Source organism: Salmo trutta, chromosome 28 (assembly GCF_901001165.1).
Source record: "Salmo trutta chromosome 28, fSalTru1.1, whole genome shotgun sequence".
NCBI lineage: Eukaryota > Metazoa > Chordata > Actinopteri > Salmoniformes > Salmonidae > Salmo > Salmo trutta.
In genome coordinates this window covers 27,446,538-27,463,729 of record NC_042984.1, presented here as the reverse complement: position 1 = coordinate 27,463,729, position 17,192 = coordinate 27,446,538, and the positions used below count along the sequence as shown (strand labels likewise).

At 41.8% G+C, this 17,192-nt stretch overlaps 1 protein-coding gene across 1 annotated transcript in view; it reads left to right on the top strand.

The window, feature by feature from the left end:
* Positions 1–17,192, top strand: part of pex14 (peroxisomal biogenesis factor 14) — a 111,268-nt gene that overhangs the window by 275 nt on the left and 93,801 nt on the right. Inside the window, exon 2 of the mRNA XM_029719440.1 lies at positions 13,749–13,793. Coding sequence (XP_029575300.1) covers positions 13,749–13,793 — 45 coding nt within the window. The remainder of the gene's footprint in view (positions 1–13,748; positions 13,794–17,192) is intronic.

Genomic DNA, 17,192 nt, shown 5'->3' with positions numbered 1-17,192 from the left:
TTGAACCTATGAATTACATTTGCTTGAACCTATGAATTAGCTATGATTAAGCTAGACAGCTAACGCTAGTTGCTGCTAGCTAACGTTAGTAGCTTGCTAGCTCGAAAAAGTTTCAATGTTTCTGTGTTGACAGGTGAAGGCCACGAAACTACCCATACTTTCTATACATGTGAAAGTCATGTAGCTATCACGGTGTCTATGTAGGTAATAGTTCAACGAGAATCGCAAACGTCAATGCTCTAGTTAGCGAAGTAATAGCGCTCGAAAACCCTTCTCCATATGTAGGGTTTTCAGCGTTTACATTTTCCCACGTTTGGCCCCATGCGAACTACAATTTCGACCTGTTTTAGAACGCAAATAGTCAAAGCTTTCAAACCGGTTTTCTAAACATATGTTGACATGCCCCTTATCTTTCATATCAGCGAGAAATAATCTTTCAAATACAAAATACACAGGTATACCCTTTACAGACAGACTTTACGGTATGTTGCCTGTAAAAAATGTATAATGGTCAATGTTGTTTTTTTTTGGAGTCCAATTCATTTACCACAGTCTTGCCAGGATAAGCATTTTATATCTCCATGCACATGCTGGGAGGAGATATAGTCCCATGTGGGTGGACTATTTTAATAAAGCCATTGAATATACACCATAACCAAAATATCCATTATTAATTCATTTTAGGCAGGTCCGACGAATAAAATGGCAGGTACGACGAATAAAATGTATTTTCAAAACAATAGAACGGCATATGCACATGAAATCAATAGTTATTTTGTTAATTAAATAGACATGACAGACTTACGCTAACCTGATCACAGTCAACACACAAAGGCTAAGAACATAATGGAAATATAAAAATACAAATCATATTTTTCCCACACAACTTGTGTCACGACAACGTGTGGAACCCCTGTAATATAAAAAAAAGGGATATGTTGAAAGAGAACCCAAGGCAAGCCCTTGCCTTTTTGATCCACGTTTCATCTCTTTCCTGCTAGAGGTCGACCGATTAATCGGAATGGCCAATTAATTAGGGCCGATTTCAAGTTTTCATAACAATCGGTAGTCTGCCTTTTTGGACGCCAATTATGGCCAATTACATTGCAATCCACGAGGAAACTGTGTGGCAGGCTGACTGCCTTTTACGCGAGTGCAGCGTCAAAAGGACCTAGTAGGTTGCAAGGAGCCAAGGTAAGTTGCTAGCAAGCATTAAACGTATCTTATAAAAAAACAATCAATCTTAACATAATCACTAGTTAACTACACATGGTTGATGATATTACTAGGTTAACTAGCTTGTCCTGCTTTGCATATAATCAATGCGGTGCCTGTTAATTTATCATCGATTCACAGCCTACTTCAACTTCGCCAAACGGGTGATGATTTAACAAAAGCGCATTGCTGAAAAAAACACAATCTTTGCACAAATGTACCTAACCGTAAACATCAATGCCTTTCTTAAAATCAATACACAGAAGTATATTTTTTTAAACCTGCATATTTAGTTTAAAGAAATTCATTTTAGCAGACAATATTAACTAGGGAAATTGTGTCACTTGCGTTCAGTGCAAGCAGAGTCAGGGTATATGCAACAGTTTATGCCGCCTGGCTCGTTGTGAACTAATTTGCCAGAATTTTACATAACTATGACTATGACTATGACATATAACTATGACATAACTACAAGGTTGTACAATGTAACAGCAGTATTTAGACTTGGGTTGCCACACGTTCGATAAAATACGGAACGGTTCCGTATTTCACTGAAAGAATAAATGTTTTGTTTTCAAAATGATAGTTTCTGTATTTGACCATATTAATGACCAAAGGCTCGTATTTCTGTGTTTATTATAATTAAGTCTATGATTTGATATTTGATAGAGCAGTCTGACTGAGCGGCGGTAGGCAGCAGCAGGCTCGTAAGCATTCATTCAAACAGCACTTGACTGCGTTTGCCAGCAGCTCTTAGCAATGCTTGAAGCACAGTACTGTTTTTGACTTCAAGCCTATCAACTCCCAAGATTAGGCTGGCAGTACTAAAGTGCCTATAAGAACATCCAGTAGTGAAAGTTATATGAAATACAAATGGTATAGAGAGAAATAGTCGACGCGTCATAATTCCTATAATAACTACTACCTAAAACTTCTTAACTGGGAATATTGAAGAATTGGGAATATTGAAATACCAGCTTTCATATGTTCTGAGCAAGGAACTTAAACATGAGCTTTTTTACATGGCACATATTACACTTTTAATTTCTTCTCCAACACTTTGTTTTTGCATTATTTAAACCAAATTGAACATATTTCATTATTTATTTGAGACTAAATAGATTTTATTTATGTATTATATTACGTTAAAATAAAAGTGTTCGTTGTACATTCAGTATTGTTGTAATTGTCATTATTACAAATATATATATAAAAATCGTCCGATTTAATCGGTAACGTCGTTGAAAAATCATAATCGGTCAACCTCTTTCCAACCCTCACTCTGCTTTGTGGTGTAGGGTCTTACATCGAGAGTATTTTCATCAAGATAAAGATTGAAAGTATAGATTGCTATAATTTTCTAACACATTTTAGTCTCGTGTTGATATTTCACACCATCCGCAGGATTTTGGAGTTGCCTATACGCGATCGAGCAAAATTATTGGCCTACACTTGATTTAGGCTACGTTATAGCATGCTAAATATTTCTGATCAGTGATAGATAAGCAAACGAATAGATGAGCATCCACCGCACTCCCACTTGCCCAGCTAGAAATCACATTGATTAAGTGTGTTGTTGAAATATAGTTTGATCTTTTAGAAGTTAAGCAAATTGATTGCACCCAAATTGGCCATTTATAATTTAAAGGATTCATATGGTAGTCAACAAATATAGTACCCAACATCCATAAATTATTAACACATTAATTCCCAAAAATGGTCGAATGCCACCCACATACCCCCCCCACCCAAACTCTACACTAATCCCATCCCAAAGACCAGTATACAATAGGAGTTGTCTCTGTCTGACAAGTAGTATGAAGCAGTGGCTTGGAGTATTGTTTCTTCATACCATATGGCCTAATGCATTTCCATTAAATGTGGTGATGGTTAGGGTCCTTTTCCCTGTTCAGAGATGTTAGTCAATGAAGTCATTCACCTTATTTCCCATTATACAGTGTGATAGTATCAAGTTTTGACCGCTAAATTGAGCTGTTCCTGCTATACTGCCCACTCTTTTATCCAGTTTCCTGGTCTCCTGTGTTTATAAAATGGATTTGCAACTTTGGGTAGAAAACCAATAACTTTTGCTCATGACGAAAACAAATTGTGTGTTCATCCTCACAATTCAAAATAGTCCTCTACGAAAGCAATTCCAATCAAAGTTTATTGGTTGCGTACACAGTTTTGCAGATGTTATCGCAGGTGCAGGGAAATGCTTATGTTTCTAGCTCCAACAATGCAGCAATATCGAGCAATACAATAACAATACACACATTATCCAAAGGTAGAAAAAGAACAAGAAATTAAGACCTATCCGAACGAGTGATGTCAAAATCCGGAATATAAATAAATATATATGTACTGTATGTGAATGGTGTGTATAGACTGTATGGACAGTATATGAATAGAAAATGTGTGTACATATAGGATGAGCCAAGACTAAAATACAGTATATACAGTACCATTTGGACACACCTACTCATTCCAAGGTTTTTCAATTTTTTTACTATTTTCTATGTTGTAGAATAATTGTGAAGACATCAACTATGAAATAGCCCATATGGAATCATGCAGTAACCAAAAAACTGTTAAACAAATCAAAATATATTTTATATTTGAGATTCTTCAAAGTAGCCACCCTTTGCCTTTGACAGCTTTGCACACTCTTGGAATTTTCTCAACCAGTTTCATGAGGTAGTCACCTGGAATGCGTTTCAATTAACAGGTGTGCCTTGTTAAAGCTAATTTGTGGAATTTATTTCCTTCTTAATGCATTTGAGTCAATCGCTTGTGTTGTGACAATGTAGGGGTGATATACAGAAGATATCCCTATTTGGTAAAAGACCAAGTCCATATTATGGCAAGAACAGCTCAAGTAAGCAAAGAGAAACGACAGTCCATCATTACTTTAAGACGTGAAGGTCAGTCAATCCGGAAAATGTCAAGAACTTTCAATGTTTCTTCAAGTGCAGTTGCAAAAACCATCAAGCGCTATGATGAAACTGGCTCTCATGAGGACCGCCACAGGAAAGGAAGACCCAGAAATACCTCTGCTGCAGAGGATATGTTCATTAGAGTTAACTGCAGATTGCAGCCCAAATAAATGCTTCAGAGTTCAAGTAACAGACACATCTCAACATCAACTGTTCAGAGGAGACGGCGTGAATCAGGCTTTCATGGTCGAATTGCTACCAAGAAACATGAGCTATGGACATTAGACCGGTGGAAATCTGTCCTTTGGTCTGAAATTGGAGATTTTTGGTTCCAAACGCTGTGTCTTTGTGAGATGCAGAGTAGGTGAACGGATGATCTCCGCATGTGGTTCCCACTGTGAAGCATGGAGGTGCTTTGCTGGTGACCCTGTCGGTGATTTATTTAGAATTCAAGGCACACTTAACCTGCATGGCTACCTTAGCATTCTGCAGCAATACGTCATCCCATCTGGTTTGCGCTTAGTGGGACTATCATTTGTTTTAACAGGACAATGACCCAACACATCCAGGATGTGTAAGTGGTATTTGACCAAGAAGGAGAGTGATGGAGTGTTGCATCAGATGACCTGGCCTACACAATCACCTGACCTCAACCCAATTGAGATGGTTTGGGATGAGTTGGACCGCAGAGTGAAGGAAAAGCAGCCAACAAGTGCTCAGCATATGTGAGAACTCCTTCAAGACTGTTGGAAAAGAATTCCAGGTGAAGCTGCTTGAGAAAATGCCAGGAGTGTGCAAAGCTGTCATCAGATATATTTTGATAGTTTAACACTTTTTTTTGTTGGTTACTAAATGATTCCATATTGTGTTATTTCGTAGTTGTGATGTCTTCACTATTATTTTGCAATGTAGAAAATAGTAAAAATAAAGATAAACCTGTGAATGAGTAGGTGTCCAAACTTTTGTCTGGTACTGTTCATATAGTGGTGGGTAAAACAGTGTGTAAACATTATTAAAGTAACCGATCAACGACTCTATGTACATAGGTTAGTGTAACCGTTGTGAAATGGCTAGCTAGTTAGCGGGATGCGCGCTAATAGCGTTTCAATCGGTGACATCACTCACTCTGAGACCTTGAAGTAGTTGTTTCCCTTGCTCTGCAAGGGCCGCAGCTTTCGTGGAGCGACAGGTAATGATGCTTCGTGGTAGGTAGTTGTTGATGTGTGCAGAGGGTCCCTGGTTCGAGCCCAGGTAGGGGCGAGGAGAGGGACAGAAGCTAAATTATTACATTAGCAGTCTCTAAGGTTCAGGGCAGGGTACTGTGTGGAAGCCGGCTAGAGATGATTGTTTATAAGTTTTACCTTCTTATCAACCTTAAATGCTTCAACCCAACTCCCCTTGAATAGTCTTATACATGCCAGCTCTCTGAGAGGGCTATTCCAATGGTGCAATACTCCAATGTCCTACAAGCCCAAGACTTTAATGGAGAAATGGACTAGTGACTGAAATGTTTAATTTGAACATGGCAGTCTTATTGTTTTCAATACCATTATTAGAAAACATCTCTGTGCAGTAGGGCTGGGCGGTATACCGTATTTTATGATATTTACTTCTATACCGGTATTTGAATGTTTGTTAAATGTGATAAGCCATGTGTAAATTTTCATAGTTTACTTCGCTACTTGAGTCATCTCTCTCCGCTCGATCTCTCCGTGCCACTTTCCACACAGACCTAGCCACAGACCAGTCCTACCCTGTCACTCAAGGAGCGCATTTGATGTTACTCAACCACGAGACACTTGCATTCATTCTGCATGGCCAATGCAGCACATGCAACAATGTTGATGACAATGCGGTTTTTACTTTGCTTATTAATTTAAATCCACTAGCATTCTATAATTACACTATTAGTTTGTGTTTCTTACATCAGCAAACAGCAAGTTTGTCTTTTCTAAGCAAGTTGCCCTAAATCTTCTGAGGCGCTAATTGTTCGCCGCTAATGCTAACAGTCAAGTTCTTCCACACCAATCTCGATAAACCATTTCTGTATCGACTTCGCTTTTTGCACAGGGGCATTGTCATGCTGAAACAGGAAAGGGCCTTCCCCAAATTGATGCCACAAAGTTGGAAGTGTAGAATCTTCTAGAATGTCATTGTATGCTGTAGCGTTTAGATTTGCCTTCAATGGAACTTAGGGGCCTAGCCCATGAAAAACATGCCCAGACCATTATTCCTCCTCCAGCAAACTTTACAGTTGGCACTAGGGTTTTTCTGGAAATTTTCCATGGGAAGTTAAGTCCTGGAATTTGGGGAATTTTGCTTAAATTCATCAAAACAGTTAGCTTAACAGGGAACCTTTTTTTGTGGGATACACATAAGGCAATTCTAGGTCTTGTGGCATAACCTATCCCCAATTCAATGGAATTGCAACCCTCTGCATGCACAGTGTATTCTTCCGTCACATGTGCAGTGCACTCTTCCATCAATCACATGTACAGCTGATTCTCAAGATCTTGCATACTAATGAGATACTGCTAGACTGTCTGAGCCAAGGACTACATGCTTTCTGGTAAGTTTTGATTACAATACTGGGTGGGGTGAATATACACTGCTCAAAAAAATAAAGGGAACACTTAAACAACACAATGTAACTCCAAGTCAATCATACTTCTGTGAAATCAAACTGTCCACTTAGGAAGCAACACTGATTGACAATACATTTCACATGCTGTTGTTCAAATGGAATAGACAACAGGTGGAAATTATAGGCAATAAGCAAGACACCCCCAATAAAGGAGTGGTTCTGCAGGTGGAAACCACAGACCACTTCTCAGTTCCTATGCTTCCTGGCTGATGTTTTGGTCACGTTTGAATGCTGGCGGGGCTTTCACTCTAGTGGTAGCATGAGACGGAGTCTACAACCCACACAAGTGGCTCAGGTAGTGCAGCTCATCCAGGATGGCACATCAATGCGAGCTGTGGCAAGAAGGTTTGCTGTGTCTGTCAGCGTAGTGTCCAGAGCATGGAGGCGCTACCAGGAGACAGGCCAGTACATCAGGAGACGTGGAGGAGGCCGTAGGAGGGCAACAACCCAGCAGCAGGACCGCTACCTCCGCCTTTGTGCAAGGAGGAGCAGCAGGAGGAGCACTGCCAGAGCCCTGCAAAATGACCTCCAGCAGGCCACAAATGTGCATGTGTCTGCTCAAACGGTCAGAAACAGACTCCATGAGGGTGGTATGAGGGCCGACGTCCACAGGTGGGGGTTGTGCTTACAGCCCAACACCGTGCAGGATGTTTGGCATTTGCCAGAGAACACCAAGATTGGCAAATTCGCCACTGGCGCCCTGTGCTCTTCACAGATGAAAGCAGGTTCACACTGAGCACGTGACAGAGTCTGGAGACGCCGTAGAGAACGTTCTGCTGCCGGCAACATCCTCCAGCATGACCGGTTTGGCGGTTGGTCAGTCATGGTGTGGGGTGGCATTTCTTTGGGGGGCCGCACAGCCCTCCATGTGCTCACCAGAGGTAGCCTGACTGCCATTAGGTACCGAGATGAGATCCTCAGAGTCTTTGTGAGACCATATGCTGGTGCGGTTGGCCCTGGGTTCCTCCTAATGCAAGACAATGCTAGACCTCATGTGGCTGGAGTGTGTCAGCAGTTCCTGCAAGAGGAAGGCATTGATGCTATGGACTGGCCCGCCCGTTCCCCAGACCTGAATCCAACTGAGCACATCTGGGACATCATGTCTCACTCCATCCACCAACGCCACATTGCACCACAGATTGTCCAGGAGTTGGCGGATGCTTTAGTCCAGGTCTGGGAGGAGATCCCTCAGGAGACCATCCGCCACCTCATCAGGAGCATGCCCAGGCGTTGTAGGGAGGTCATACAGGCACGTGGAGGCCACACACACTACTGAGCCTCATTTTGACTTGTTTTAAGGACATTACATCAAAGTTGGATCAGCCTGTAGTGTGGTTTTCCACTTTAATTTTGAGTGTGACTCCAAATCCAGACCTCCATGGGTTGATAAATTGGATTTCCATTAATTATTTTTGTGTGATTTTGTTGTCAGCACATTCAACTATGTAAAGAAAAAAGTATTTAATAAGATTATTTCTTTCATTCAGATCTAGGATGTGTTGTTTAAGTGTTCCCTTTATTTTTTTGAGCATTGTATTTTATGACATACTTGATTTTTTGTTAACTAGTAGATAGTAGCCTACAGCAAAATGTTTAAATCATTTATAACTTGTTAACAATTTCTGCTAGTTAGTTTTTGTCATCATGTGGGTTTTAGCTTGCTTGAGCCTGCTAACTGAGGAGTGTTAATTCACCTGTTTCCATACATGTTTCATTTTAAAACATTTATCTTACAAAGGAGTTGTTTAATCTAACTGCTTAACTATTTGTCTGTACATGGAATTGTATTTGTTTTATTACTCATTTTGTTTTCTAATCTTTACAGGAAAGTGCCACAGTCTGATGTGAGGAGACATTTCACTCCAACTAATGTAGAAGGAAAAGCTGTGTACATTTGCAAATACTGTGCCAAATCATATGTGACGAATGCAACAAAGATGCAGAATCATCTGGCCATGTGCATGAAGTTCCCTCAGCGCTCACAACAAGCAACCTCTGACAAAAGTCCCTCTACTTCTATTCGAGGTGAAAATGATGAATCAGACACCTTATCGATAGCAACAGCTCATAGTCCTCCTGGAATCAGAAGTTTTTGACTCAATGGAGGAACGTAGTCAGAGAAATGCTGATGAATGTCTTGCTCGAGCTGTGTATGCAACTGGTTCACCTCTGATGCTCACAGGCAATGTGTATTGGAAGAGATTTCTGAATGTTCTTCACCCAGCATACACCCCTCCAACTAGACATGCTTTATATACATGCACAGACACAAGGGACAACACACACACCGGTCTCTACATTGCAGATGAGCTGAAGGCAGTCATCAATGACCTTGGACCACAGAAGGTATTTGCACTGGTGACAGACAATGATGCGAACATGAAGGCTGCTTGGTCTAAAGTGGAGGAGTCCTACCCTCACAGCACACCCATTGGCTGTGCTGCTCATGCATTGGATCTGCTCCTCAAGGACATCATGGCACTGAAAACAATGGATACACTCTACAAGAGAGCCAAGGAAATGGTTAGTTATGTGAAGGGTCATCAAGTTATAGCAGCAATCTACCTCACCAAGCAAAGTGAGAAGAATAAGAGCACCGCATTGAAGCTTCCCAGCAACACCCGACGGGGTGGTGTTGTCATCATGTTTGACAGTCTCCTGGAGGGAAAGGAGTCTCTCCAAGAAATGGCCATATCACAGTCTGCCAATATAGACAGCCCGATCAAGAGGATCCTCCTGGATGATGTGTTTTGGGAGAGAGTGGTAAGCAGCCTAAAACTCCTGAAACCTATAGCAGTAGCCATTGCACGGATTGAGGGAGACAATGCCATCCTGTCTGATGTTCAGACTCTGCTTGCAGATGTAAGAGACGAAATCCGTACTGCTCTGCCCACTTTACTGTTGCTCCAAGCAGAGGACACTGCAGTTCTTAAATGCATCAAAAAGCGTGAAGACTTCTGCCTGAAGCCCATACGCGCCGCAGCGTACATGTTGGACCCCAAGTATGCTGGCAAAAGCATCCTGTCTTGTGCAGAGATCAACAAGGCATATGGTGTCATCACTACTGTGTCTCACCACCTTGGCCTAGATGAGGGCAAGGTTCTTGACAGTCTGGCGAAGTACACTTCCAAGCAAGGGCTTTGGGATGGAGATGCAATATGGCAGTCGTGCCAACATATCTCATCAGCCACCTGGTGGAAGGGACTTTGTGGATCTGAGGCTCTTTCCCCTGTTGCCTCCATCATCCTCCAAATCCCACCAACATCAGCCACCTCAGAGTGCAACTGGTCCTTGTTTGGGAGCACACACACCAAAGCACGCAACAGGCTGACCAATACAAGGGTTAAAAAATTGGTGGCCATCCAGGCAAATTTGAGGCTTTTTGAGCCTGACAACGAGCCATCCTCAACAAGGTTGGAAAGTGACAGTGAAGATGAGACCTCCGAGTCTGATGTTCAAGAGGTGGACATTGAGGAGGTCCAGGGAGCAGACGTGGAAGCCTTAGAGGAAGACAACCAAAGCTTTAGTTTCATTTCACAGATGTATGTTGAAAACATTTTTGGGAGATGCGATGGATCATTGGGGATCATTCAATATTCCCTTTTTGTTGTTCAGTGAAATCATTCCATGTGAAGAGTCAACTCATTTAATTAAAGTTCAATTCATAACTAAATAGTTTTTTAAAATTTCTTTTGGAAGGATTAAGTCATTTGTAATATTTGTACTGGTAAGGTAAAATCTTTATGTTTCTGTCTCCATATTATATGGCAAGTATATCCAATGCAAAAAACATCTACATTTAAATGGTATTAATATTATTTTCCATATATTTCTGTTAATTCCCACGGAAAGTTTCTACCTCTGAATATTCCCCAAAATGTGCAACCCTAGTTGGCACTATGCATTCAGGCAGGTAGCGTTCTCCTGGCGTCCGCCAAACCCAGATTTGTCCGTTGGACTGCCAGATGGTGAAGCGGGAATCATTACTCCAGAGATCGCGTTTCCACTGCTCCAGAGTCCAATGGCGGCGTGCTTTACACCACTCCAGCCGACGCTTGGCATTACACATGGTGATCTTAGGCTTGTGTGCGGTTGCTCGGCCATGGAAACCCATTTAATGAAGCTCCCGACGAACAGTTTGTGTAATGAAGTTGCTTCCAGAGGCAGATTGGAACTCGGTAGTGAGTGTTGCAATCGAGGACAGACGATTTTTACGTGCTACGTGCTTCAGCACTCGGTGGTCCCGTTCTGTGAGTTTGTGTGTCCTACCACTTGGCGGCTGAGCTGTTGTTTCTCCTAGATTTTTGCACTTCACAATAACAGCATTTACAGGTGACCGGGGCAGCTCTAGCAGGGCAGAAAGTTGATGAACTGACTTGTTGGAAAGGTGGCATCCAATGACAGTTAAAAGTCACTGAGCTCTTCAGTAAGACCATTCTACTGCCAATGTTTGTCTATGGAGATTACATGGCTGTCTGCTCAATTTTATACACCTGTCAGCAATGGGTGTGGCTGAAATAGCCATATCCAATCATTTGAAGGGGTGTCCACCTACTTTTGTATATACTTTTTCCACATTTTGTTAATTTACAGCCTTATTGTAAAATGGATTAAATAAAATAAATTCCTCAGCAATCTACACACAATACCCCATAATGACAAAGTGGAAACAGTTTTTTTGAAATGTTTTGAAATGTATTAAAAGTCAAAGATACCTTATTTACATAAGTGTTCACACCCTTTGCTATGGGACTTCAAATTGAGCTCCGTTACCTCCTGTATCCATTGATCATCCTTGAGATGTTCCTACAACTTGATTTGTAGTCCACCTGTGGTAAATTCTATTGATTGGACATCATTTGGAAAGGCACACACCTGTCTATATAAGGTCCCACAGTTGACAGTGCCTATCAGAGCAAAAACCAAGCCATGAGGTCGAAGTAATTGTCTGTAGAGATCCGAGACAGGATTGTGTCGAGGCACAAATCTGGGGAAGGGTACCAGCACATTTCTGCAGCATTGAAGTTCCCCAAGAACACAGTGGCCTCCATTCTTAAAAAGAAGTTTGTAATCACCAAGGCTCTTCCTAGAGCTGGCTGTCTGGCCAAACCGAGCAATTGGGGGACAAGGGCCTTGGTCAGGGAGGTTATGAAGAACCTGATGGTCAATCTGACAGAGCTCTTGAGTTCTGTCAGAAACTTCCAGAAGGACAACCATCTCTGCAGCACTCCACCAATCAGGCCTTTATGGTAGAGTGGGCAGACAGAAGCCACTCCTCAGTAAAAGGCACGACAGCCCGCTTGGAGTTTTCCAAAAGGCACCTAAAGGACTCCGACCGTGAGAAACAAGATTCTCTGGTCTGATGAAACCAAGATTAAACTCTTTGGCCTGAATGCCAAGCGTCACATCTGGAGGAAACCTGGCACCATCCCTACGGTGAAGCATGGTGGTGGCAGCATCATGCTGTGGGGATGTTTTTCAGCGATTAGAAGCTGGGAGACTAGTCCGGATCGAAAGTACAGAGAGATCCTTGATGAAAACCTGATCCAGAGCGCTCAGGACCTCAGACTGGGGCGAAGGTTCACCTTCCAACAGGACAACGACCCTAAGCACACAGCCAAGACAACGTAGGAGTGGCAGACTTGAGGCTGTAATCACTGCCAAAGGTGCTTCAACAAAGTACTGAATAAAGGGTCTGAATACTTATGTAAATGTGATATTTCAATTTATTTGTCATAAATTTGCAAACATTTCGATAAACCTGTTTTTGCTTGGTTATTATTAGTTATGTGTAGATTGAGGGGGGGGAAATGTAATCCATTTTAGAATAAGGATGTAACATGTGGGGAAAAGTCAAGGGGTTTGAATACTTTCCGAATACACTGTAATGTAGCCTGCCTGGAGTGGACCTGGGTCCGAGCCGTAGTCGTGTCATGTAACAATATTCTACAGAATGTCAAAATGGAGACTAAGCCTATGCTTCAGGAACTACAAATACAATATAGCTGGTGCTGTATTACAGGAGTTTATCAGGTTTATGGCTGAAACGTGACAAATGAATGGAACTGTCTGAAGATTTTTTTTCAACTAGAATAGCCTGAATGTTTTAGGCCCCCAATGATGTGCTTACTTTACATCAGCAACCCAGGAATTAGTGCAACATTTGCTTTGTCATCCATTGCTGTGAAGACCGAATCAACAGTGTCAGGCCTACATGCGGAACTGAGACAGACAAGATAACATAATTTGATTTCCGAAATGTAAATTATTCAGACCTTATCTTAAATGTCTTCTTCTACCCCATCATACCCTTCAGGCAGACCTGGGCCTCTGGGCTCTGGACTCTCCAAGCGGAAATATCTTACATATTACCTTTTTGTATTATTATACACTAAATAAAATGACCTTACAATGTTAAGGATGTTTTGTTCTCCATTTTGTGAATGTTACCATTGTACTGTGTCACTATCATTTTAATACAAAGTTGTTCTAATTAGGCTATTGATAGTTGGCCTATGCCTAATGTTGTTTTTGGAAACCCTTTTGATAAATTAGGCCTAGATTTTGTACTAAGATATTTAGTCTTCACAGGGTGTTCTACATAAGGCTAGGCCTAAGGTATTTCTTATTATCTGACTAATATACTAAAGATCTGAAGGCCTAGCCTTAACCTTTCTATAAATAGTCCTTAACCTGCTTTTCTATACAATTTGTGATCTATATAGATATTTTGTTCAGGATGCTGTAATTTGCATGTTCATCTAACCTAGGCATCTCGGATTTTCAAGCATGTGCCGACTGTGTACAGAGATAGCCTATTCAGGCTACATGAATGTCCCCTGTGGCAGTGTACTTCTGAGTATCATTTGCTGAAATATTAGACAAATCCAACCCGCACACTCCACATTGCCAGTAGGTGGAGCTCTAATCCAAGCATCTGTTCATGTTTTCAGCCTCGTGCTCCGTCCAGAGATGACGTTGCCCCCAGAGAAGCAATGGTAAGACGACATCACTGTGTTCTGCACAACTAACCAAGTGAAACCCTCCACTGTTTACTGGCTTATTTCTTGTCCTATTCTCACTAAGCAGAGAGTGAACACAACACCCTATTCAATCAAAACTAAGGCTAAACAGGATTTCTTTTTTTTAAAGATAAGTCAAAAAATACTGTTTTTCATGAGAACATGTTTAGATAGTTCGACACTGTTTTGTTGACTTTAAATGAAGCAATGTGAAATTAAATGACCCTTCTTATTTTCTGTAGACGCGTGTTACAGATTGGTATTGAATAGCTTATCTTTTTATTAGCTGTTGTATGTCTCTTTCAAAGGGCCAACATTTTAATTGCCCACTACCACACCCTGTATCTTTCCATTTTTAAGTCCCTTAAAAGTCATGTCTGATTTTCCTCCTAAACCACAGATGAAAAGTGTTTTCTTTGCTAGTTGGTTTTTCTTAACAAATGTGTCCACTAGCCCTAATTTTATTTTGCATCAGAATCTGTGCTCCTTTCAAACCTTTCAGAACGCTGTTAAAGTACTGTTGTCTTTTTGTTTTGTTGTAAGTTTAGAGGTACTGTAAGTGCAACAATTTAATGGCATGATGAATTGGCCATTTAAAACAAAGGAATAAAAAGGTGAATCTTGAACATGGCAATGATCATTTCAACACCAAACAACCACATAGGATATTGCTTGCATTTTAAATGTTGTATCCTAGGATATTTATTGTAGTCATTCTTTGTTTAGGTAGCCTCCTGTCCACACAAAGTGTCACTTACAGGATACATTTAAGTTAAGACAAACCTTGTCACACAGATACAGTATGTGAGCTGCGTTATCAGTCCACTTAAAAACATTTTTTTTAAAAAGCAATGAATGTTCGTTCTGATCATGAACTTTGTTGTGGCTTGTAAGATGGAAGATTGTCCAGCTATCATTCATTGTTCAAGGGGACCAATTATCTGACAGTCACTTTGGAACCAGTGACTATCTAATAGGCTTCTTAATATGATTCTTCTAGTGTTTTGTCTTTTGAGGAATTAAAAAAAAGGGACTTTTTGAACTGTTCTGCTACATTGATACGTCCCTTTAAAATTAGGGGTCGATTGGATGTTTGAATTGTTGTACAAAGCTTTGATCTTCTACCATTGTGGTCCGATTGTGGTTCTAATGTGTGAGTAAGATTAATTCTACAGTTACAGAATGATGCAGAGACAGATTTTTTCTCTTTTTTTGAATGTATTTCAAACATAAGAACATTGATTGCAAAGTTAAACAAACCATACGACTCAATCAATGCACAAGGACTACTTTTAATGATTTCCACAGAAAACTTTACAGAAAGTAAAACAATTATTTGTTTAACTTTGCAATAGTTTTTGTTTGGCGTACATTTTAAACAAACCAATCTGAGTTTCAACATCATTCTGTTACTGTGGAATTGGCCAAAAGTGAAAAGTGGAGTGAAAGGTCTAAACTGCTTTAGATAAGCTCGTGACTGAAGTCAGTGAGACTGTTTGGGCACTCTGGGTGCTTGCTATGGGTCCGCGTACCGTACCCACCACACTAGTAACCTAGTGGCACTAGTAGCCTAATATCTTACGCAAATGTCAACGCACTGGTGCTCCTCATAACAGGGATCCGATATGTATTCTTGAATACATCTGTGACACATTGTCTTAGTGTTCGCTCTTACCTTTCTCATTCGTTACTGCCGAGGCTGATTTAATCCTGTCCTGGGGTCATTGATTGTTGTAGTTTTCTCCTAGGCTTTATTTCAATTTAATTCATCTTTATCCAAGTGTGTTACCCCCCTCTCCCCCATTCTTAAAAAGAGGATATATTCTTGTTATGAAGGTCCTGGTTCAAGACATGGTTGACATGTCCCCCCCCCTCCCTCTTTTTCTCCTTTCTCTTTTTGATGAGCTGCTCTTTCCCAGTTAAGTGGATTATTACAGTAGGGATAATTCTTGTCACATGGCATTATTTGGATGAGGTGAATAATTGAAATTTGTGTCTGAAAGCATTTTATCTGGATGAGAGGAAGGGGACTGCTGGCAGGGGTTGGAGGGAGGAGGCTTCTAGGTGTGTGTGTGTGCGTGTGTGCGTGCGTGCGCGCACGCACGAGCATGCACACGTACGCGTCTGAGTGTCAGGCTAGGGACACCAGTCAATGTTAACAGGTTCTGACTCACCTCGCCCGATCAGCGGGCCCTGGCTCACCGAATGGCTCGGGTGAAGCCACTGCCACCACCGCCTCGGTCAGGGTGAGACGCTGAGAAGGAGCAGGTTTGGACCTGCAGTTTTTCTCTCAGCGGGCTGGCACAGACCGAGCGCTCCCTCCGGTTCACTGGAGTACTAGTCAGTCGCTCCCAGCTACCGCTGTTGCCTTGGGGGCTGGGGTTGTCCCTCTCATTCACTCGCCCGTCCCTGTCCTCGCTTTGCCACTGACTGCCTCTCCTTCTCGCCATCTTGCTTCTTTTACCCTCGTTGCCCCCCATCAAATATGTCCTTCCCCTCCCAATGCTATCTAGTTCTCTGAAAAAAAAAACTAAAATCGTTGTCATCAGACGAATAGAAAGAACCATGTTTGTTTGTCAACCCCAGCTCGCACCATTCAATGTGGATATGCTAACGAGCATGACCTCTGGAAAGAGAAGAGGAGCAGGTTGTTTCAATCTCACTGGCTGGCAACTGTGTCTCCCATACTGTGTCTCTGCATAGGCTGGGGCTCTACATGATGCTGTGGAAGTGTTGTGTACAGCTGGCCCTCAGGGAACCAAGGGGGGGGGTGTGTGTGTGTATGCATCTATGTGTGTGGGTGCATGTATTGTGTGTGTGTGTGTGTGTGTGTGTGTACAGTAGGCCTATGTGCGCATGTGTGTTTAGGGGTGGTAGGTTGGAGGAGCAGAGGGTGGAGGTAATGGGAGAGGGGGGAAGTTGTAAGAAGAACATCCCGGTCTCACACAACTTCAAAAGCTCCCCTTCCCCAGGATATTAAGCGACTGTGATGAAAAATTTAGCGAGCGTTAAATAAGGCGCTTTGAAGTGATCTGTTTTGGCTCAGCAGTCTCTGAATTTCCGTAGCCCCTCTGCTATCACCATCATGCTAGCTAGCTAGAGAGAGAGAAAATAAAAATGCATAAAGCCCAGGAGTTGGGGGGGGGCTGACGAGGTGCCAACATATACGTTGGAAGTACTGCCAGTGGCATGGGTCAAGACTGCTTCTGCTCCCCCTGCTGTATCTCTACCACTTTCTTCCTCATTTTCCCCTTTTCTTCTGCTATTCTTCCCTGTCCCCATGAGCCCTAGCAGACATACAGTGCCATCAGAAAGTATTCACACCCCTTTTTCCCCCCACATTTTGTTGTTACAAAGTGGGATTCAAATAGATTG